This window comes from Crassostrea angulata, chromosome 1 (genome assembly GCF_025612915.1).
Source record: "Crassostrea angulata isolate pt1a10 chromosome 1, ASM2561291v2, whole genome shotgun sequence".
NCBI classification, from domain to species: Eukaryota; Metazoa; Mollusca; class Bivalvia; order Ostreida; family Ostreidae; genus Magallana; species Magallana angulata.
In genome coordinates this window covers 48,867,704-48,891,684 of record NC_069111.1, presented here as the reverse complement: position 1 = coordinate 48,891,684, position 23,981 = coordinate 48,867,704, and the positions used below count along the sequence as shown (strand labels likewise).

The 23,981-nt window shown below is 32.8% G+C and overlaps 1 protein-coding gene across 1 annotated transcript; it reads left to right on the top strand.

Annotated features, from left to right (window-relative positions):
- Positions 1 to 3,046: 3,046 nt before the first annotated feature.
- On the top strand, positions 3,047 to 23,903 carry LOC128180944 (uncharacterized). Its single transcript, XM_052849158.1, has 20 exons — positions 3,047 to 3,224; positions 3,772 to 4,020; positions 4,306 to 4,450; positions 4,774 to 4,943; positions 5,433 to 5,586; positions 9,478 to 9,626; positions 14,115 to 14,360; positions 14,671 to 14,800; positions 14,955 to 15,103; positions 15,237 to 15,470; positions 15,997 to 16,097; positions 16,735 to 16,870; positions 19,841 to 20,010; positions 20,350 to 20,413; positions 20,516 to 20,677; positions 20,864 to 21,002; positions 21,454 to 21,611; positions 21,890 to 22,049; positions 22,964 to 23,142; positions 23,330 to 23,903. Exons 1-20 carry the CDS (start codon positions 3,155 to 3,157, stop codon positions 23,503 to 23,505), a joined length of 3,141 nt encoding a protein of 1,046 aa, XP_052705118.1. The 5' UTR covers positions 3,047 to 3,154; the 3' UTR covers positions 23,506 to 23,903.
- Positions 23,904 to 23,981: the final 78 nt, after the last annotated feature.

The following is a 23,981-nucleotide window of genomic DNA, read 5'->3' as shown; positions in this document are numbered from 1 at the left end:
GAACCCTCTATGTGTACTGAAGACATTGGTAAAAGTTTCAACTCTCTATCTCTTATGGTTTCAGAGGAGTAGCGATAACAAACATTTCGTACAAAAGGGGCAATAACTCTGTAATTATTCAAAGGTATGAGCCGAGGGGCTATATTTTAAAATGTCTTAAGATGTCCTACTAAATCCATGAAAAAGTTTTTCTCTACCACCCATAACAAAAGAGATCTAAAAACTCATTAATTAACAGATTGCCAAATGACCTTGACCTTTGACCTTTTTGTCATTTTGTTCGGCCAAGGTAGACGCTTCCAAACCAAGTGGTCCAAAGTCTCTATGATAAATAATAAAAAAGTTGGAAGTGGTTTTATGGAAATTCAAATACTTTCAGGGGCAATAACTGATAGAAGGGGGTCTCGGATCCTTTAAGTATTAGTAGATTGAAGAATTCTCTAAGTGTACTGAAGACATTGGTAAAAGTACCAAGTCTCTATCTCTTATGGTTTAAGAGGAGTAGCGATAACAAGCTTTTTGTATACAAGGGCAATAACTTCGTAAGTTTTGGGAGTTATCAATCAAAGGGTCATTTGGTACCATAACTTTTAATGGTCAATAACATAAAGAAAAAAATGTTTCAATATCTCTAGAAATAAAAAAGCTGTCCCTGGAAAAAAAGAGAAGAAAAAAAATAATAAACTAGTAGACTAATTGTTCTCGAACAATTAGAGGTCTTTCCAACTCTTTGTTTTCTATGTTTGAAATAAGATTGCTTCAATAGAATAAATTATTTTTTCTGCGTTACTTCATAAAAAAAAGTGTCAAACGATTAAGTTTGCAATTTTTTAATGCTTGACCTTGACCTTTGACCTTCATGTCATTTTCATCTGACAAGGTAGACGCTTCAAAACCAAATGGTCCGATGTATCTATGAATATTGATTCAAAAGTTATTTGTGTTTCTTTATTGAATGTTCGAAACCTTCAGGGGCAATAACTGCTAGAAAGGGACTGTGGACCCTGTCGGTATGAATAGATTGGAGAAGCGTCTAAGTATACTGAATACATTAGTAAAAGTTTCAAGTCTCTATCTGTAATGGTTAATGAGGAGTGGCGATAACAAGCATTTTGTACAATAGGGGCAATAACTCTATAATTATTACATGGTAAGGGTCAAAGGGTTATATTTTGAAATGTCTTAAGATGTCCTTCTACATCCATGAAAAAGTTTTTCTCTACCATCCTAAACAAAAGAGATACAAAAACTCATTAATTAAGAGATTTTCAAATGACCTTGACCTTTGAACTTTATGTTATTTTGTTTGGCCAAGGTAGATGCTTCCATCCCAAGTGGTCCGAAGTCTCTATGATAAGTAATAAAAAATTTTGAAGTGATTTTATGGAAATGTAAATACTTTCAGGGGCAATAACTTCTAGATGTGGACCTCAGATCCTTTCGGTATGAATAGATTGAAGAACCGTCTATGTGTACTGAAGACATCAGTAAAAGTTTCAAGTCTCTATCTCTTATGGTTTCAGAGGAGTAGTGATAACAAACATTTCGTACAATAGGGGCAATAACTTTGTGTTTATTCAAAGGTATGAGCCGAGGGGCTATATTTTAAAATGTTTTAAGATGTCCTAATACATCCATGAAAAAGTTTTTCTCTACCACCCTTAACAAAACGATCTAAAAACTCATTAATTAACAGATTTCTAAATGACCTTGACCTTTGACTTTTATGTTATTTTGTTCGGCCAAGGTAGACGCTTCCATCCCAAGTGGTCCGAAGTCTCTATGATAAGTAATAAAAAAGTTGGAAGTGGTTTTATGGAAATTCAAATACTTTCAGGGGCAATAACTGATAGAAGGGGGTCTCAGATCCATTCGGTATTAGTAGATTGAAGAACCCTCTAAGTGTACTGAAGACATTGGTAAAAGTTTTAAGTATCTATCTCTTATGGTTTCAGAGGAGTAGCGATAACAAGCATTTCGTAAACAAGGGCTATAACTTTGTAAGTTCTGGGGGTTATCAGGATCAGGGTCATTTGGTATTATAACTTTAAATGGTCAATTACATGAAGAAAAAATTGTTTCAATATGTCTTATAATAAAAAAGGTGTCCCTTGGAAAATAGAAAAGAAAAATAATAAGAATAAAAAACATAAAGAAAACAAAAGGTCTTTCACCTGAAAGGTGGAAAGACCTAAAAACATAAGAAATACAAAAGGTCTTTCACCTGAAAGGTAGAAAGACCTAAAAACCCCAAAAAGAAACAATCATGCACACATATATCAAATACAAAGTTCTTGATCGGATTACAAACAATGTAATCAATATACTTGACAGCATCTATTCTTATGAAACGTAAGATGTAGTGGCTCTTCCGAACATTTATTTTTAAAGGCAAAACAAATTACCATACATTTAGCAAGATTGCCACTCCAGAAGTAACAGGTTACATATATATTGATTTCATATCTTTATTTTCATAACTGAATAAAACTGATGTCTTGAGAGAAACGTCGGGCAATATTTTTTTTTACATTGATACCACCTAATTATTTTTAGTAAGGAAAACATTTGAAGAAAAGGTTTGACAATTAGACACTTCAGTATTTTTAAAAAAAAAAAGTCACTTGTGAATATCAAAATAAGCTAGAGAAACACTCTTTTTGCATAAAATGAAATAAATAACTTGCTAGAGTCATGTCATTATTTCTGATTTACGACGATGCTTTGGAATTCGTACAAACCGTACGTTCATTAGTAATGACGTCCATACGAATTTATTGTGAATACTATATAAATAGCACGGAACGAGATGATATGAATAGTATTTTACAGTGGATATAGTAGGCACATTGCGTTTGACCCACTTTACTTCTTGATTTGTTGGATTACACGGTCTCAAGTCATGCTAACACTGTAACAAGTGTTGACGATGATTCTAAACTAAACCTTTGCCTTGAAACTCATAAAGGGCAACTCTCGGAAATAGCACGATATTTAAAGTTCAAGCAATTATTCAAAATAACACGTTAACCATTACAAACATTCTAACTCAGGAACAATAAAGCAAACATGCATTTCAAAATAACACAGACCGTATAATGATGCGGTTATAAGTTCGTATTTGACCCCAAATTATTTTATTGGTTGAGACTCAATGTGTTGCGCTATGGTGTTTTTGAGTTTGCTAGCTTTATCAATGATTTCAATACAGGGACAGAAATACGGTGAGTATAAAAATGTATGTATAGGAAATTATTAGATATTATATTTTATGTTAAGGCATTGCAATTTATATTTATAAATCTTATTCTGCACACTTTCAAGGTATGATAATAATTGTGTACGGAACTTAAGTATTCATGTTGGAAATACTAACGAACGGTGAATACTAGTATTTTGTTCTTAGAAAATTAATTTCAATCTTACCTCTTACAGATTTTCTTAAATTATGTAAAAGTGATTATTTACGCGTGAGGGAAATTTACACTAGTTACGCAGTAAGATTAAAACAGCATAAAATACCCCCGCACGTATGCTAAAAAAATCAAAACTTAAGTGTGGTAAATTGCACACCTGCGAATTTCATACCCACGCGTATTGTTTGACTATATACGCGTACTTAACAATCAGCGTAAATAAGCACTATTACCGTGTGAACATTAAGGCCTATAAACCAATAATTTTGAAAGAATGAAATTCCAGCGATGCATTTACTCAAGTTCGCTTAACATCTACTACATTTGTAACAATGTAACATATATTGTTTAACAGATTGTCCCAAATGGACATATGGACAACAATGCGAGAGCTGTCATTGTAATCAAACGACCAGCGCCTCCTGTCATGTAAAATATGGTTATTGCACTTGTAAAAATGGTTACTCTGGCGAATTTTGCAATTGCAAAACTGGAGTTCACACCTGTAACCTTGAGACGTCATACTGCCATACCAGTGAAAGAGGAGAGGCAGTGTGTCTTTGCAAACCTCATTTGTCGACAACAAACAAGGAGGAATGTTTCAGTACGTAACATTTATAGTTGGCAATTTGAAACGAGTATTAGATAACGTATTCTAAAGTAATTCGAAAAGAAAACTAATACAACGTCAGCGTCTCACATGTTATCTTAGTACACAATCTAAAAAACTATTTTCATATTGCTTTTTTGAACTCTAATAATACTTTTCAGGCCTCATTATTGAACAATGTCTTCAAAAAATAAAAAATAAGTAATTCAAAATAGCCGAATTCAAAACCTTTGATGGATTCTATTTTAAGATTGTAAAGTATGCCATTTATATCCTCAGATGAATACGTTCGATTGACCAATCAAACGCTAGAGAATGAGGGCGTTGTAGAAATATATCGCGATGGAGTTTGGGGAGGGATTTGTAAAAAGAGGCTCACAGCACAAGAAGCTCAGGTCGTTTGTCGCCACTTTGGTTTACCCGTGTACGTTATTGTTTGTATCTTGTTTATCTGAAATAGTCATACATTGTTACACATGTAAAATTGAAACATAGATATACCGTAAATAATAGTTTACGTCGCAAACTTTTCATTCAACTCAAAGTTTGACAATATGTGTAACAATTTTGAACACAGAATTTATATTTGATTTGTTAAAAATGGAATTGTGTATATTCACATCCTTTTAACACCATAAAAAGGACAAGTGTATTCATATCTTGATGATAGATATCGTACAAATACATTGTTACCTCAATATTTTCAATCATCATTGTCTTTCAATCATTATCTAAATTTTGTTTCAGTAAGTATGCACGTATTAGTGAAAAAATACGCGTTAAGCCCACCTCCTACTTCTTCTGGCCTAACATCAAATGTAATGGTGAAGAGAACAGCCTCTTGGATTGCCAAAGACGGTATCGCAGGAAACGATACTGCCCAGGAGAAAGCGCTGCTTTAGTAACGTGTCCCTCTAGTGAGTAATCACAGTGGATAAGTACTTATCATACTTTCTCTGCATGACCTTTAGCGCAGAGATTCGAGGGAAAACAACACTAGTTTCCAGGTAACCGGTTCCTATACATTTAATGATTTATTATCTATATGCATTTTCGAGCTAAGCAATACGATGCATATTCCACACATGATGGTTTAAAGCACAACTCTATGAATAACGACATGATAATTGAAGGTCAAATATCAGAGTCAATGTCAAAGCTATCGATAGTTCTATGAAGTTTTGTCGGGGAGATAAGGCGAACTTAGCATACTTGTGATTTTATTTTTAAAAAAAAATAAAAGCCAAAGTATATTTTATATGAGTGTGTGTATTTGTGACGACATCTCTGTTCGTCATTGAACGCCTTTGAATGAAAAGGAAGGAAAGGAAAATATGCACCCGTGGCTAATAGCTAGATAAGTGTGACTTTATTGAATGAAGAAAATCAATTGTTTCTACTTACAGATCCACCGATACGATTGGTGTCTAACCAGACCTCACTGACAGGAATCAGCGGTATACCACAGCTGTATTACTTTGACGCCTGGCACAATATTTGTGACACGGGCTTTGATGAGAAAGATGGTGAAGTAGCATGTCGAGAGCTTGGTTTACAAACGCAAGTATAGTTACTCTGCATTTATAAGAGTTGGTCTCTGTGATCGGTATAGTAGATTTAGTGAAAATAATATTTAGTGTTGCTTTCTAAATCAGTTCCCCTATGCATTAACTTGCATTGGAAGTGGCTTATTAACTTATTTGATTTAAGAATAGACATCATAAGATATAATTCAAAATCAGAAGATTGATTCTGTTAACGTTATTCATTGAAAACATAACATATTGATATAAACAAATTAAATTTCAAGCAAAAATGCTAAATGAATTAATTGACATCGTTAAAGTGCTCACTGGGACTTAGATTATTCATAACCAAATCAGTTAAAACCATCATTTTGAACAGGAGTAATAAAACATGAAACATAAATCAGCTAGAATCGTTTGCATACAAACTATGCAACTTAATGTTACATAACTGCATGTTTATTTTTTGAAGAGGGTATTGTTAACCTTTTAAAACCTAGAAAATGCATTCCTGACAGCAATCAATTCATTCCGGCTAATTACTTTTAATAATCAAACATTTGCTGTTTAATATTGCGGGTAGGAAAGGCAACTCCGAGTTAAATGACCGTTGATATTATGATCAATTAAAAAAAATGTTTATTTTTATAAAAACAGCGCTAAATTATTTGTTTCATTCGGAATCGAGTCGATCTTTGAAGCTGCCGTGCCATTGTATCAGGATACACTTAAAAAAAAGAACTTTTTTACCACAAAAAATCAAAAAGTGTAACACTACCCCGCAGTTCATTTGTATGTATAATACAATAATTCGATTGGCAATTAATTCATTTTTATTTGTATTACTGCTAAAATCCTATCGTTAATCGCATAAAATAAATATTGTCATTATTTATCGGAAACCCCCTCAGCTTATTCAATTTCATTGAAAATACAACGTATTTTTTTATTTACAAGAACAAACCGCAGGATTCTAGCAGCACTTTTCAAGTATTTAAGGCCATATGCTTTTGATATTTGCCGAATTCAACTTTCATAATATTCGGGGTAGTGTTACACTTTTGCCTTTTTGTACACACTGCCGGTCAATCCATATAAATGTTTATCTTCTTACCTTATAACTCTCGCCGATAAAACAAAATATCCATGTCTGTATTATCCTGATTATATCATTACTGATATTCATCTAAATCTTTGGTATGTGTATTTAATAAGTCTTAATTCGGCATTGTTTACACTGCATTCCGATGATTTGTCTCCCAACATTGATCTTCTTTATTAAACATGCCTGTGACGTCATAAATGATAATTATACGTAAAACAGGAAAATCGAAGATATATTCAGTTGGTGTCTTCCCACTTAGCTAAAATTCTGAATTTTCTATGGGTGAATGATTTTAGCTAAGTGGGAATGGTGCACAGGTAAGGGTGTCAAAGATCAAAGGAAATTAGTTACAGGTGAATTATGGTCTGTTCAATTATTGCCTTAGGTAAATTTTTAATTATATGAAAAATAACAAATTCTTAAGATTATGTTTTTTAAAAAAAATTACTTAATACATGTAATAGATGTAAATTTTAATAATTAAAAAGGGTTTGTTTTATGACTGATTTTAAGTAAATTTTATCTTATTTAAAATTACTCAATATTCATTCTTTTGAGTGATGAGAAGTTAAACAGACATAGTTTCATTAAATGAGCATGGTCACGATTTTGGTCAAAGAGGGTGTTGCACTTTTTATGCTAATTTTCCCGAAAGGATCAAGTTTCAGATAAAATGGAAAAATCAAAGTTAATGAATTTGATGTAATTTTTGTTGTTGTTGCAACGTGGCATATAAAGCATTGTTGAATTTTATCTGGAAAGTCTGTACTAACTTTTATAAGAACATTTTATAATTTTGATTGTTTTAATCACATGAAAAGGTTATGTGGATAGATGATTTAAGAATATCAGAATAAAGTTACTGAAACGCTTGTTAATGTAATATTCTGCATGCGTGCTTAATTTTTTTCAACATTATTATAACTGTGTGAAGTCCCCGTTAAAAACTTGCATTACAAACATTTTCTTCTTTACAATGGGTTTTTAAACAATGCACGTAGGAATGTAGAAAGTGGACCACCACCCCTTTTTATGAAATAACCGGATCTGTTGATTTCAAAGACACATATACAGGTTGTTATAAGCAACCCCCCCCCCCAAAAAAAAAAACCCCCAAAAAAAACAACAAACAAACAAACAAGCAAACAAAAAGTCATTTAAAAGTATTACTCGGTGATGAATTAAGCAATAGGTTAATCAAATATGTACGGATAAATTTGTTCCACCTTTTTATCTAGGCGTTTATCTATAGGGATGATTATATTTACAACTCTGACGGGTTTGAAGAGCCAGAATCAAATTTATCCATGTAGCTCAAAAGAATGACAATAGAAATCAAATTGATATATGTTAACATCAGAATACAGAATATACGGTCATATTCCTTTTTTAATTTATTTATTTTGAATTTTATTTTATTTATTTAAATTATGAATATGAAACCTTTCAATAATTGATAGCTCTAAACATTTTTAAAACATATTATCAAGAATATCTAGCAGTATATCACAGGTGATTTCTATACAGGTAGTTCACACCTAAAACAGACTATACTCAGTGCTCACTCAGGTGTGAAAATCACAATTTTAGCTAGGTGGGAATAAGAATTTCAGAAATTTAGCTACGTGGGAATAAACCATTCAGTTAGAACATTTTCTAGTGACATTTTACGCCCACACTTTTTAAAAAAATTTTAACCAGAGATAAAGTTAAAACCGACATATTTCTGATGAAAATATGACATCATGCTGTGACGTTTTATCTTTTAAAGGAATTTTTACTCAATCGATCGCTGAGAGTTGCCTTATCATACCTGCGATGTTTTTCTGATATTTTTTTTTTATCAAATTTTTAATATGTTTAACCGGCAATATGCTATAAATCATACGAGACTTTCCCCCAAAGACTTATTTCATATTTACATGTACTGTAACACCTGACACTGAATCTGCAATGTCGATGAAACAATAATTTTTCAAACATCAAGTTTTTTCAGTAGTTTAATCACTACTTTTAGAAAAGAAAAATAGTTATGAGAAAGTTAACAGTGAATGAAAAACATATTTTCTTCAAAAGCATATGATAGTAATGTAAATGACTTTGTATTCATTGAATACATGTACTTAGTAAACATTTTTTTTTTTGCATTCACATATTATATATTATAATAATTAAAATATATCAACTTAAGCTCTTTTAAATAGGACAGACGAAGGTTTTTTAATTGATTACTGTAATAAAGAATAATCGAATGTAAATAATTTAATTAAATTAATTTAACAATTTCATTAATTACACCAAATACTATTTCACGGCAAGGCATTAAGTAAATTGCGAAGTCAGTTTTTAGATACATATTACTGTTCCTCTCCTATAGATACATATTACTGTTCTTCTCCTAACACTAAAAAGTTCTATGAAATCATGTCTTCAGTCGATTATATCACATTAAGAAAATTGTGTTTCTTTATTTAAAAAATTATTCATACTGTTTGTTCACCCCGCTTACTTTCTTGAACTTTACAACTATATTGTATATATATATGTAACTATGTTTGTTCTTCTTATGTACCTCTTGTACCATTATATGGTGTTGAGTGAAATAAACTGAACTGAACTGAACATTACCATTACCTTATCCTTCAGACACATATCTTAATTTCATTTTATCTATTTCAAAAATTTTCTGTGCTTAAATTAATTTTGAAAAGAAAGAAAATTATTATGTTTTACCTGAAATCGCATTTTCTAAGTACTTAACGGAATCATTTACACGATATTTAAATTCCACTAACCATTTTAACCTATTATCTGTTTCAGGAAATCCATTACAGTATACCAGGGATTAGTAGCTAGGGATGCGCTGTTTTGGGACTTTAAATGCACAGGGAACGAACAAAGGCTGCTGGATTGTCGTGTATCTATTTCCAATGTCAAATGTTCCATTGTAACGCTCATCTGTAACACAGGTATATCATAGAAACAATATTTCAAGATAGCTATTTCTGGAAGCAAACCTGAGGCACTTGTTTCGGCGACAAAGTGTTAATAACACGTGTTATCCAATTCCGATTAATATATATATACCTCTTTTGTAAATTGCAATCATGTTTCCTTTTAACGAAAAAAAAGTGGAAAGACGTGGATTTCCGTGTTTTGTTACTGTGATACTCATTTGACCGGCCTTGACGATCATATGAGTTTCATATCCATTTGACATGTCAGAGAGTTATCTTTGCATTTTAAGATTCAATTTAAAAATCAAAACCCTAATCTGAGGCTCCGCTGACTGTTAACCCAGCATCTATTATCATATTATTGATGTTCGAAAAACATCAATATTATTTTATTATATTATTGATGTTCGAAAAACATGTGAGGTGAGGTTGAAGAGTGGGAGGAATCTCGGATTTTCTATATCCTAGTTCAAAGGGCCACAAACTGTAAACCTTTAATTACAAGCAATTTATTTGTGCAAAAAGCTCAAAATATCAATTATGGAATGAAAATGTGAACTTTTTCTTTGTAATCATTTTTTATTCTATTTATCTAAAATAGAATAAATTTGTATTAAGCGTCAAAATAAGTATATAGAATACCCCAGCTTTGATATAAATTTTGATTATAAATTTTGATGAAACTGCGAGTACATTTTTAATAAATACTTTAGAAAAATCTTAAATACTATTAATATGGAGTCCAAGCTTCTTACGGGCAACTATCTGAAGTAGCACGATGTTTCAACTTCGAGCAATTATTAAAAATTGCAATCAGGTTACTACAAACATTTTAGCGTATGTACGATAGAGCGAACGAGGTATTTCAAAATAACGCAAAGTATCGCAATTGACCCCGTTTAAGCTCATCTGAGCTAAAAGTTTAAGTTAGCTTTTCTGATCATATTTTCTCTGTCTGTCTGTCCGTAAACTTTTAAATTTTCAACATTTTTTTCAAAACGACTGGGTCAATTTCAACCTAATTTAACACACCCTAAAGCAAAATGAATTCAAAGTTATGAAAATTAAATACCACGCCCATTTTTAAAGGTGAGATAATTGGAAATCATTGAGAATTTTTGAGAAATTTTGAAAAAAATTGTCCCAAGAGAAAGGAAGGCTAGAAAAGCTGACACTTAAAGGCCGAACAATTTTACTGGGTGGTGAGGGTGGGGCTTAATAATTAGAGGTGTGAAAGCCTGCGGGGCTTTCGGTCGGTGTGTTCTCCGAACGCCTACTCCTCAATTAAAAATAATAATTGGTCAAGGCAATTATGGGGCCCTCTAAGGGAACACAGGTAGACTTTACCTGTATATACTTTTGGACACAGGTAGACTTTACCTGTATATACTTTGGTTCACAGGTAGACGACATTGTCTTATTTTTAATTCAAAAAAATAAAAAGATGCAATAAATAGTGCTAATGGCTGCATGTACCTGAAATTATATTAAAAATACCATATTTTTTTAAAAACCTAAATGTTTCAGTGAAATAAAATAATCATTAAATATTATTTAAAAAAATAAAAATAAAATATCTTTCTTCATTTTTAAATTTACATTTTAACAAAATAAAACATTATATCTTAAGGTATAAATTAAAATCAGAGATTTTAAATGATGATTATCTAAATTCTGACTGAGATAAAATTATGATAAAAAATCACTTGCTTCAACAAATTTGTCCTAGCTGTGAATAAATGAACGACATAATCTTAAATATTTTTTAATAACAAAGTCATAAAACCATGTAATTGAACATCATTATGGTAAAAAAAATCACTGATATTTTTTACATATTTGTTTTGAAATCAATTACTGTAAAGATGTTGAACTGAACTCATCCAAGCTGTAAATAGATAGATCTTCTGGAGGTGCACTACATCTGGGTGTTCCGCCAGTATCTCAACAGAGAACGACATCCCCACAGGTTTTGGACAACAGCAACACACCCATGCAGCGGACCACACTGAAGTTGTCGCCAAACAAATTATGACAGCCATCTCCATAAGATGTACAGATGAAGTTAGGCCCATCCCCTCCATTTTCAGCGAAGAACCCAACAAACTCCGAGACAACGAATGGGGCGACACCAGCAGAGAGCTCATCGAGAGGCTGCTTTCAACACCGCCAGGTCATCACTCTACAGAGCCCGCAGGAAACAGACACCACCACTTCCAAAGACTACAGCAGACATCAGACTGGAGGGGAAATGGACAGAGACAGAGACGGGACAACCATTCCTTCTACTAGATAACATCTTCCAGAACAACACGATACTTGCGTTTGCGACAACATACAACCTTCAAGACCTTGCTGCCTCCGAGACCTTCTTCTGTGATGGAACCCTCTACACCTGCCCCAGCCTCATCGACCTTATGACCTACGCAGATTCAGCATCGGAACTTCTTCATTGACATAGTGACATTGAACGTGAAAGGACATTAAGACAGACTCAGTGCCCATATTAGTATCTGTGTAAATATTGTTTATATATATTGGTATAAATTATACTTTTTAAAACTTTTTGTCATTTTAAATTGTTATTTATGATTTAGACATCCATGTATTTATGAGTTTGTTATAAAACAGTTCTTTGTGTCAAAATAAAAAGAAAATTGTATATAAAATGTTATGCAATTTTAAAACATTATTTTATTGAATTACATGTAGTGCTAATAAATTAAATAGATATATTAAAATTGATTCAATGTTTTCTTTTTATTTATGCAACAATTTAAATTATAAAGACATTAAAAATTTAACAAAAATGACAAACTGTTGTATTATTTTTCATTCAAGGAAACACAGGTAAAGTCTACCTGCGCCCATTTAGAAGGCCCCATAATTGCCCAGTATAATTGAATAATGATAATTGGGCAGTAGGCGTTCGGAGAATCAGCCTTTCGGTCTACCTGTGGTCGTGAACGCTGCTAATCGCTATACACAGGAAGCAAATTAATACACAGGAAATAAAGAATTACTCAGAATTGGTCTTACTTTGATTATCTTATTGTTCTAATGACCATACGAAGCGATTTTATACGGAAATGTTATGTGTCGTCCGATTTTTCTCTAAGCACACCTGTGTAAAGCACAACTGAAAAATGCAGTAAATTAATTCTGCTATAAAAATTTAACTCAGTACATTATGCCTAGCACTTGACATTGTTTAAAAAGTTAATTTTAACAATTATAATAGTATATGAAAAACATACGATCATTAAGAATGTGGAGTGTAAAGACAGTCATTATACGTCGACAATTAATGGAGTTCGTTTTCCATGGAGTGACGTTTTTATGCATCAACTTCCAAATGAGTGAATTCCTAGTAAATATAGCTTTGGTAGCACATTGTACGTTTGTTGTAAAAAGAAAATTTTATATGTTTTTGAGCTGTCCATGCATTTTCGTGGAATTTAATAGGTCACACACATTTAACATAATTTAAATATAAATTGTGCGTATTTTCAATCACTGAATAATTATTTTTCATAATCAATTTCAATACCGGTAATGTTAAATATTCAATTTTAAATTCCCCCTTTTTAATACATGACGGAAGATATCAAAGATAACGTTGTTAATTGCTATACAGAAATCCGCGGACCTGGCAAGATCACGCTCGAACGATCAACACAATATACAATAGTATTTAAATAGTGCCTGTTTGGGAGGGTAATGGTTTTCGAGGGGTGTCAATTTCAACTGTTATCCTCCCAAACAGGCACTATTTATTTTGTTATACTGAATGTCTTAATTTTTAAGAAAATTTACTGCTTTTATATAGGAATAACGTGAATTCTACAGCGAACCGTACGCGCATAATTTTCGCGCATGTAACAATTTTTAATGTTACCCGTTGCTAAGTGCGTTGCTAACGCTGAGGGTAATAGAACGGATTATGAACTGCGTCTTAACCAACCAGATTTCAGTATTTAACGTGAAAGTATAACAATGCGTATTATCTTCGGTAAAATACTTTAAATTATTTTTCTGATAGTTTTTAACGAATTTAGGACAGTAACTTAACGTGATTCCAAAGAAAAATGATATAAATGTGTGGTAATATGTTCATTACATATAATTTGTGTTCAATTTTCATTTAAATTGAAACCGATTGGCCGTTAAATTAAAAATACCATGAAAGGTTCTAACACAGGAAATGGTGAAATTTTAGACACGTGGAATTTAAGACGTTTACAGTTCTTAATGACTCGTCAATATCGTCAGAATTCTCGTTTCGCAAATTATCAGATTATTTAGGTAACATATACTCATGCTTTTATATATACAATATGGGATATTTTTTTCCTGTATCTAAACAAAATAATCATATTGTAAATAATAATGATATTATTATATTATAACTGAATTCTATTTCTTTAAACAAAACTTGTAGACAAATCACTAACTAAATAAGGATTTGTTAAGAACCGTACCATCTCTTAATATTTTTAGTATGTCCATACATGAGGTACGGTGAAGACTGCAAGTTACTTTGCACTTGCAACAAAAAGAATACATTATCATGTGATCCAGAAACGGGAGAGTGTATTTGCAAGCCAGGGTTCACTGGATATTCCTGCAACTGTGTTGTTGGGTCGCATACATGCAACACAGAGACTTCTGACTGTTACAGGGAGAATAACCAAACACTCTGCATCTGTAAGAAAGGGTTCACCAACTACAGACACGGCTGCGTAGGTACGTTAAAAGTCATCATAACTTAACAAAGCTATGGAATCGAGGGAAGGGGGGTGTCCTGTTGACAATCTAGCGGACAAGATCGGACAGACATTATTTCAATGCATGCTTATATAGTATGATTTAATAGACAAAAAATAAATTTGTAAAGTTAAAGTGATATTAAATATCAAAAGATAAAATTTAATTCAATTTTGCGTGTTCAAATTAACATATATTAAAATAAATATGATCTCCTGTGTTTTTATATATAATTATGTGAAATTTAGCTTTGAAGAAACGTTACAAAGTACATGTAATTTTTTCACAGACAATGTTCGACTCGATGATGAAGGGGTTGTAGAGATCTTTGGAGGGACCGGGTGGAAGGGAGTCTGCAGTAACAGTAGATCAAGCAAACAGAACGCCAAAGTTATTTGTCGGCAGCTTAATCTATCAACGTATGAATTTTTTTTTCTAAAAAGAAAATAGCAAAGAAGACTTCGTTATTGGTGTTGTATACGATGTATTTGATGCAAAATGTGACTAGAGAGTTAGTCAAATATGAAAGATTTGATTATAAATGTAAGTTTCAAAAATGTTTATTTCCATAAGGCGACCTGTATATTCAAATCAGAAACCAGCTTATGGCAAAGAGAATTTACAAATATCGATTAGCTGTGCTGGAGATGAGGAAACTCTAACAGACTGCGACTTTTCCTACAACCCATATTGTCCCAATTACCAACAGATTGAATGTGGGAGTAAGTTGTCTTTATCCAAAATATACCTGCAGAAGCGTCATAGTTCTATTGTCCCCTTGTTTCATAAAGGTAATGTTTCGATTACTTTTTGATGCAAATCTGCGAGCATATATTTTGTCTCCTTAATTTTTAGAATGTCCAGTATGGAAGTACTCAGATGATTGTATGAAAGACTGTGAGTGTAACAAGAAAACAAGCATAGGATGTGACGTCATAACCGGAGCTTGTGTATGCCATGACGGTTATGGAGGAACTGACTGTAGTTGGCAAACATCAGTGATTCCCCAATGTAAAGAACCTTCCAAAATAAATTATGACAGGTGTGTGTGCAAGCAGGGGTCATTCAACAAATCAACGAACTGTTCAGGTAATCACTAGATGTATCATTTTATTTAGCAGGTTGGTTCTGGAGACAAAACCCCTCAAATAATTTTGTAATAAATTTATACAAGGCTAGGAGTAAACCAAATATGGCCCGCAAAGTATTTTTAAAAGAAAAATTCTTACTGCATATTTGGTAACTTTTGGTTTCATCATGCTCTGCCATCGCCATCTTTCCAAGACAATACTTTGCTTTAACTTTTAGTATTCACCTCAAACATATCTACCTTTCTTTGAAAGATTTGTGTTGAGAATTGTGTTTAGTATTTAAAAAATTTAAGTAACGGTGGGGCCAGGTTGTACAGTAGATAAAGCACAGAACACGTTAAAAAAGAGCATAAAAACTTTCTCTCAATACGAAACAACTAAAACCGGGTCTGTAAAATAGTACTTTTGATTTGATCGAAACCTTCTGCACCCATGCAATGATTTCTCTGAAAGTGTGAGGGTTAAAAGGCCAACTACTTAGTTTACGTTGTAAGTGATCGGATGTTTGATGTTATGAATTGCAGATTTGACTGATGTGATTTATTCCTGCCCCTTTGAAGGCTATTACTGGAAAGAAGAGTGCAACATTGAACTTACAAACCCGATATTTATTGACCGATACAAAGTAAGTAATCATAAATAGTAAAATAATGAACATTATTATTACTTAATATGCGATACAAAACAAAATTAATACAGAAAAAATCGTAGGTTTTTTTTGTTGATATCTAACTAAATAAGTTATAAACGTTGTGCCAATTTGAAATTCTATCAAATAAATTTTAAAAGTAATCAAGATAATTTTCTTTTTAAATTGTTTATTCTCCTCTTCTTTTTTGTAAAGGAAACAAGATAGGATAACTCAGAAATCAGTGAAACATAAGATTTCTACAACTATTGCTAGCTCTCTATTCAATTTGTAGCCAAGTTAATTAACTCATGTCACTGGTTATCAATGTTCATATGCCATTTATACTTTTCATGAAAAGAATGCACTAGATGTTTATAAAAGGTGAAATGCTTTTCATTTTATTTTCACATGTATAATAAACATGCTGGGTCTTTGATTAAAGATTATGCGTATTTTACCATAATATGCTAAACTTCTCATTTTTGCATATATTATTTACATGTTATCATTAGAACATTTGATGAATAATACAAATATGCGTATTTTCTGCATAAAAATGCTTTTAATTCATATTTCGCTTCATTGTTTTTGAGATGGTTGACAGTTTGTTATTGTGACTTTTTGCATACAGTACTACAGTGCCTATCTAGATTGGAGACCACACGAAGGATCAGACAATCCTACATATGTGTTTGTAGATACTCGACAAATTGACATACCAGCAGAGGACTACTACACCATAATTCACATTCAATTAAAAGAACAACGTAAGCTTTCACATGTTTGCGTTTGCCGAAATATACGTATCTTTCTCCAGTGTCACTATTTTGGCAAGTTGCATGATATATAGAAGAAAGGAATTTTACCAATAAAATTGAACTTTTCACAATCCTACTATTATTTTCAACATCTGTCACCATAAGCAATGTTGTAATTATACAGGTATATAGGAATCATCTTGTCCGTCCGTCCGTCCTGCCGTCCGTCTGTGCAAAATTCGTGTCCGGTCCATATCTTTCTTGTGGAGAAACATTGGAGGTTCTTACTTCACACAAAGATTGCTTATGACCTAAGATTGTGTCATGACCTTGACCCTAGGTCATTTGTGCAAGGTCAAGGTCACTGGCAGAAAAAGTTTGCAAAATTTGTGTCACCATTTGTGTTGCATTCCCCAGAACTAATACTACATCAACATTTCAGTAATTCTTAACATGAAGCTGCCATTGGTGGTAAGGATGTCCAGTGTGAAATCGAAAACCGTAATCTTTATCCCAACCCCATCTGGAAGGGGATGGTGAGTTTTGTCCCTTGTATAGTGACTAACCCAATATATGTTTAGCTTGCTCTACAAGAGCAGCTTCTGAGGGATCGAGGGATGCTATTGTACGGACGCTGCTTACTAGCAAAGAGGTCAAGGCGCGTGTCATTTCCTCTATTGGCAGTGCTGGACCGAACGTACATGATGTGTACAAATTGATTATATGTTCTGTCACACAGTCACAAGGAGAACTTAAGAATCCGAATACCTCTGCAACGATCTCAAGCACATTCCAGCCTGTCATGCTGTCATTTTACATGTCCCATCAAATACGGACTCTGTATCACAATCCGTGAATGCCTGAAAGAATTAAAGTGCTTTTGATCTTGGACCCACTGATGAAACATTACTGTAAATGTACAACATTTGGCTGTGTATTATATTTAGCGCTTTGTGCGGAATGCGGCTTCCGCTAAATTAAGTACACCGCTAAATGCAATACATATATGTAAAAGAATAGACACGTTCAGGAATACTATAATTCAAATCTACGCCAACTTGTTCAAAAACTAATTTCCGCCAAATATTGTACAAGCCAAATATAATACGTTTACAGTATCATGAATTGGTATCGATCGCAAATTCGTGCCCTTTCACCCATAACTCATCAACTTTCAAATCATCAAAAACACTCGCACCAATAACAACAACAATCTGTATCCGAACTTGAATTGATACTACCCAAGGCTGCATGTTTTGTATGTAGGAACATATGGTTTTTAGATGATACAAGTCTGTATCTATAGCTCTGTTACTGACAACAGATTGGATACAGATTGTTGTTGTTATTGGTGTGGTTGTTTTTGATGATTAAAAAGTTGATGAGTTATGGGTGACATTTGGAAAGGGCAAGGATTTGCGATGGATACCATCATTATAGTTCATGACATTGTTGGATCACTGGGTCCAAGATCAAAGCATTGTCATTCTTTCATTTATCACGGACTGGGATACAGAGTTCGCATTTGTTGAGACAGGTAAAATGACAGAATGGCAGGCTGAAATGTGTTTGAGAACGTAACAGAGGTACTCAGATTCTCAAGTTCTCCTTGTGACAGTGTGACAGAACATATGATTAATAAACAAGAAGAATTTGTACACATCATGTACGTTCGGTCTAACACTAATACAGTAAATGACACGCGCCTTGGCCTCTTTGCTCGTAAGCAGCTTCCATACAATGGCATCCCTCGATCCCTCAAAAGCTGCTCTTGTAGAGCATATTAAGAGATCTGTATTGCAAGCTGGACATACTATCACCGTGTGAAATGTTCCCCTTGGACATGACACCTTTTCCCCTGTCACTGGCGTTGAGTGACTTTGATCCGGACACCCTTAATTGACTCACAGTTTATCTTAGTAATCCGTTAATTGAAGTAACTCTTTATATTTACTTTTCTTTTAGTCTCTATTGTTAAAAATGTTTTGTTATCTATATGTAATTGTTGGCCATGTTTAATTATTCGGCAGTTGGAGAGCGACGGTCAAGGCGCTCGTACCACAGACTCCCGATCTCGCGGAATATTGAAATAAGTTGCAGAGTTTTAATAAATCTTGTAAAACGAATACTGACCGACTTGTGCATTTTCCATGGGCCACAATACATTGGGTCAGTTACTAAGTAAGAAAAAAACACAGCATCCCCTTCCAGATAGGGTTGGGATAAGATAGCGGTTTATCGGTTTCACAAGGGACATCCTTACCATCAATTGCGGCTTCATGTCAAAAACTACTGGAATGTTGATGTAATATTAGTTGTTCTGGGGAATGCAAATGTTTCAAGTCCGAATTATTTTGCACTGCTATTTGCAGTGCAACTGCTTAGACGATTAGATCATGTACATTCAAAAATGAGCTGCAGCATGTTTTTAAACGCATGCGCAGAGTGTTCATATATGAAATGAACATCAAATTATATCATACAACAAATTCTTCTTCATAATTTCACAGAAAACAAAAACATTACCCAGAAATATTTAAAATATCATGAAAACATTATGAAAAAAAGACGCCATTTTGAAATAAGAGGCGGCCATCTTGAAAATGACCAAAACTTGAATGGTCAACGATGTTTTTTTATCAATTAATGTTCAAGGAACCTTCATGCTAAATTTGGTGCTTGTATCCACAAGTGAAATATTCCATCCACTATCCGCTACACTAATAACACTGTGCAATTCATTTTAATTTGCATTTTGTTTTGTTTAAACGATAAACAACAGCAAAAGGTTTCTACTGAAAAAGGCATCTAATTATTGAAATTTTGCTATAGATAATATAACTCTCATGATAAAGAACACAAATATCCTGTTTAAAACAATAAGCAACAACATATGCTATAAACAAGAATCATATGGTATGAATTTACACATTCATGAAAAACTAATACTATGATTATGCTTTTTTCCATATGATATAGGAAATCACTTTTGTGTATATTTTGACTACGTGCTTGATGGAATCGGCTCAGTTGAAGTATATGTGAACAATATAATGAATTTTGAATCAGCATTAACGAGTATATTTGGAAATTATCCTAACTGGACTACCAGACGTGTAGCTGTACATGAAAGCAATCCAGTTAAAGAGGTTTGCAGAAAATTTGATGTTAAAACTCATATCACAGTTGTTATCCTTTTAGATACTTTAAGTGAAATGTGCGACATTAAGGTTAACTGTCAAAGCTATTATATCATTTCCTTTTAAAATGAGAAAAATGTGAAAAAAGTGGGAAGTTTTCTATTATTAAAAAGCTTGTTTTAAATTTTAAAGCTATTTTCAAAATTAAATGTGACAACTGAATAGAAATTATAATAATGTCTTTGATAACTTCATCCAACAGTTTTACGCCAGCCATAAGTAAGCAAACTATGAATTTACTAGTTATTGTCTTATTACATAGACTGTTATTTTATTCTTCTCATTTAGATACGATTTAGAATGGGTGAGAGAACCGCCATTGATAACATATTCCTCACAGAGTCTGCATGTGGTTTGTACAAACACAATAATCAAAGATAGAATAATAATCCTTATCGCACTTTACATCAATGATAAATAAAATTGAATTATGTATTTTTCAATACATATACAGATTGTGCAAACTGGACATTTGGCCCGAGTTGTGTCGACTGTGCTTGTGTGCGAGTACACACTGAGTTCTGTGATAAAGCCAACGGACAATGTCACTGTAAACAAGGCTACACTGGAGAAGCGTGTCAGTGTGAAGACAACGGGGAACCCTGTCCTAAGCAATGTAAGATATTGAACACAACAGCAACCCGTAACAAAATAATATTTGCTTTCACTTTATAAATTAGCATGTGATTCAATGTATAAACATGTCCAAACTTACTATGACATACAAAAAATATTTTATTTGAAAAATAAATTGGAAATCCTACTAAAAATGAGAAGGACATAAAATATTGAATTTTATCAGTAATCAGAATTGTAAACGGAAAGTCGAAGTCAAGTGGGAGAGTGGAAGTGGTTATTGATGGCATTTGGTCAACTGTTTGTGATGATTCCTGGAATGACAATTGTGCAACTGTGGTCTGCAGACAGTTAGGAAAAGCCAGGTAGGCAATTCAAGTAATATTTATAAAAAGTTACAAATAATGTTTCTATTGAAAAAGCTATGAACTTTATGGTTTTTACTGGTATATTGATGTTAGATCGAAAATTAAGTGCATACACGTCTAGTTAGTTTTAAAATGTCAAGTTAAAATATGCATTTCAAACATGAATCATCATGCTGTCCTTAAAACTGTAAAATACGTTATATGGTGCTGAATAACATTTTAAAACTTATTAATGTTGCTAAGGAGTTTATATTTAGTAATATAACACACACTATTGATATCTTTTGAACACACTGATTTGATTCATGATTATACGTGTTTAAACCACTTGACTTGCGTATCATGTAGTATCTTTAAATTTTTTTTATTTTGTTTTCGTAAAATGTTCATCCTGTTCAAATTAAGGATTTTGAGACATTTGATTATGTTGTATTTTTGAAACTTTTAGTTATGGTATAGCTGTACATGAATCTGAGTTTGGACTAGGCGTTGGGCCAACCTTTCTAATGAATATGTGGTGTAGAGGAAATGAGACAGACCTCCTCAACTGCAAGTTTGCTAAAGCTGATGATTGTAAACCTGAGAACACTGCAGGGGTAATATGCGGTGAGTATTGATATTGTTAAGCAAATCTGATAAAATCTTTTATAATGTCGTAGCAGAAACAAACATGAATCTTAATTAAGTCTATTACTTCATCTATGTAACATGCCAATTCTGATAAATAAAACATCGAGTGTCACATTCATTTTCTTCCTTAATTTGTCAATAACTTCATTTATTATATTGCATTCTTGACCTATTAAATATATTCTAAAAATAGAAAAGTCCTTTAAGCCTAAATAAATTGAATTTTGTTCAAATGAAAATGGTTTATTTTGCAGTGGATTCTTATAACAACATCCGATTGGTGAACGGCAGTGATAAATCAAATGGTCGATTGGAGGTTCTTCTTTATGGAAACCCGTCTTGGGGGACAGTATGCAGCGATGGGTTTACGGAAGAAAACGCCAGGGTTGCATGTAGGCAGCTAAGCCTACCTACGTAAGAAAAAAATATAATTTCCTATTTTTAGTGCACGTCTTCATACTGTTATCTTTCAAGATTAATATTTACAAGATGAAATATCTGGATCAAAACAACGTTTCTTGTGTGGATGCAAATTTGAAACTAAACTATAGGCGCTTTCCATTAACGTTGCCTCTCCGGCGACATTATCAAGAAACGGTGACGTTAATGGGACGGTTGGCAACGTCACAATGCTCCAACGAGGACGATTGCAGCTTAAATCTGATACTTATCTCAAAATTTGGTCCAGACATTAAGCTATTTACAGTTTTAACGTTTTTCGATGTAGCAATGCAAACTTTAATTACAAAAATCCAGTTTTCCATTGTGGTAACAGAGATACCAGATTGTTTCTTAATCGGCAATGATCAAATGTGTTGCCACAATCGCTCGCCGGCGACGCGCTTTCCAGCATTCGACAACGAAGGCAACACCAGCGAATCTGGCGGTGCCGGTTTTATTGAAAGCACCCGAAATCTTTGTATGATTAGGTGAAAACACCGTTGGAGTAAACGTATTCTGTGTATCGTTCAAAACCCCATGTGACCCAAAGATTTACAATTTTACAAATCATTCCGTATTACCTGTACATGCTTTGAAAATGATGTAATTTATAAAGTAAAGAAAATATAACTACTATCAGAAAGGCAAAAATATAATATCGATGATTGCCAGCTACTGTTACTGTCTTTTTGCAAAAAATTCCAATATCAGAAAAAGCTAAGCGATTTTTTTGCTTAAAATTACAACCGAAACAATCGTATACATCTGTCATAAATTGAAAGTGAGCTAAATAAAATTTTCATCTTTTCACGTAGAAAACAAAATTTAAATTTTGTTGTTTAGTATTGATATAATAAACATTTTTTAAAGTTTCACTTCGGTTTTAGGAGACACGTACAATTCAAGACCGATGCTTATTATGGAGAGGGTTCCGGGGATATTCTGATTACGAATCTTGATTGCGCTGGATTTGAAGTAACAATTCAATCTTGCTATGGATTCCCGAACTCAGAGTACCCTTATAATTGCTTTCATGATCAAGATGTGGGCATTTCCTGTTCTGATGGTAAACTGATTTTTCCGCTTTGATTCCAAATCTAATATATTCTTTGTTTGTAGTTTTCTTTTTAGAAATAACTGAATTTGAAATGAGCATACTTTGTTGCAAGACCAAATACTGATACTTGCAAAAGGATCTGAAAATTCAGACCATTCTTTGTTAATTTTATCTACATGTACCTATTTAATTTTAGATTGTCCTTCTTTCAAATATGGTGCAGAGTGTGAGAATACATGTAAATGTGACCAAAGTAAATCTATATCATGTGACAAAGATTCCGGGAAATGTATTTGTGAGTATGGATGGAAAGGAACTCGATGCAATTGTGAAGAAAGCACGGAGTGCAAGGAGACAATAGATGAAGGATAAAATGATTGACAAATGAATGAATGAATGAATGAAAAGCATTTTAAAATCAGAGCTTTGAAATAAATTTAAATTTTATTTGACAGATGTGTGAATATAATATTCTGTACTGAACTATTAAATATGTTTCTTTAAAAACACTTCTCAACTGGCTATATTTTTGCGAGTATGTCGTTTTTCTTTATTGTATTGTTAAATATCCTGGCTGTGCAAGAGCAAAAATATGTCAAATATTTCAGTAAAATTAAAGATTTTTAAAATGTTTAATAAATTTGACTTTTTGCTAACCTCAAACAGTTCTTTAAAAAGTCTTAAATTTTCTAATTTCTTTTTTAGACCTGTTTTCGTCTCACTTTATAATTGACATCCTAAAAACTTGTTTCCTACTTCAATTTTTTTTTTTTTAAAAAAATGTGGTTTAAAGTGTGCAAGTAATCGAACCTTCTTGTTCTTATTAAAAGTGTGTTCACAATGATAAA

What these genes read in the sequence shown, in the direction of transcription:
- LOC128180944 (XM_052849158.1), top strand. Translation starts at nt 3,155, where the DNA reads ATGTGTTGCGCTATGGTGTTTTTGAGTTTGCTAGCTTTATCAATGATT. An exon ending in CGCCACTTTGGTTTACCCGT is followed by an intron (nt 4,451 to 4,773) that starts GTACGTTATTGT and finishes ATTTTGTTTCAG; the next exon opens with TAAGTATGCACGTATTAGTG. An exon ending in CCAACAGATTGAATGTGGGA is followed by an intron (nt 15,104 to 15,236) that starts GTAAGTTGTCTT and finishes CTTAATTTTTAG; the next exon opens with AATGTCCAGTATGGAAGTAC.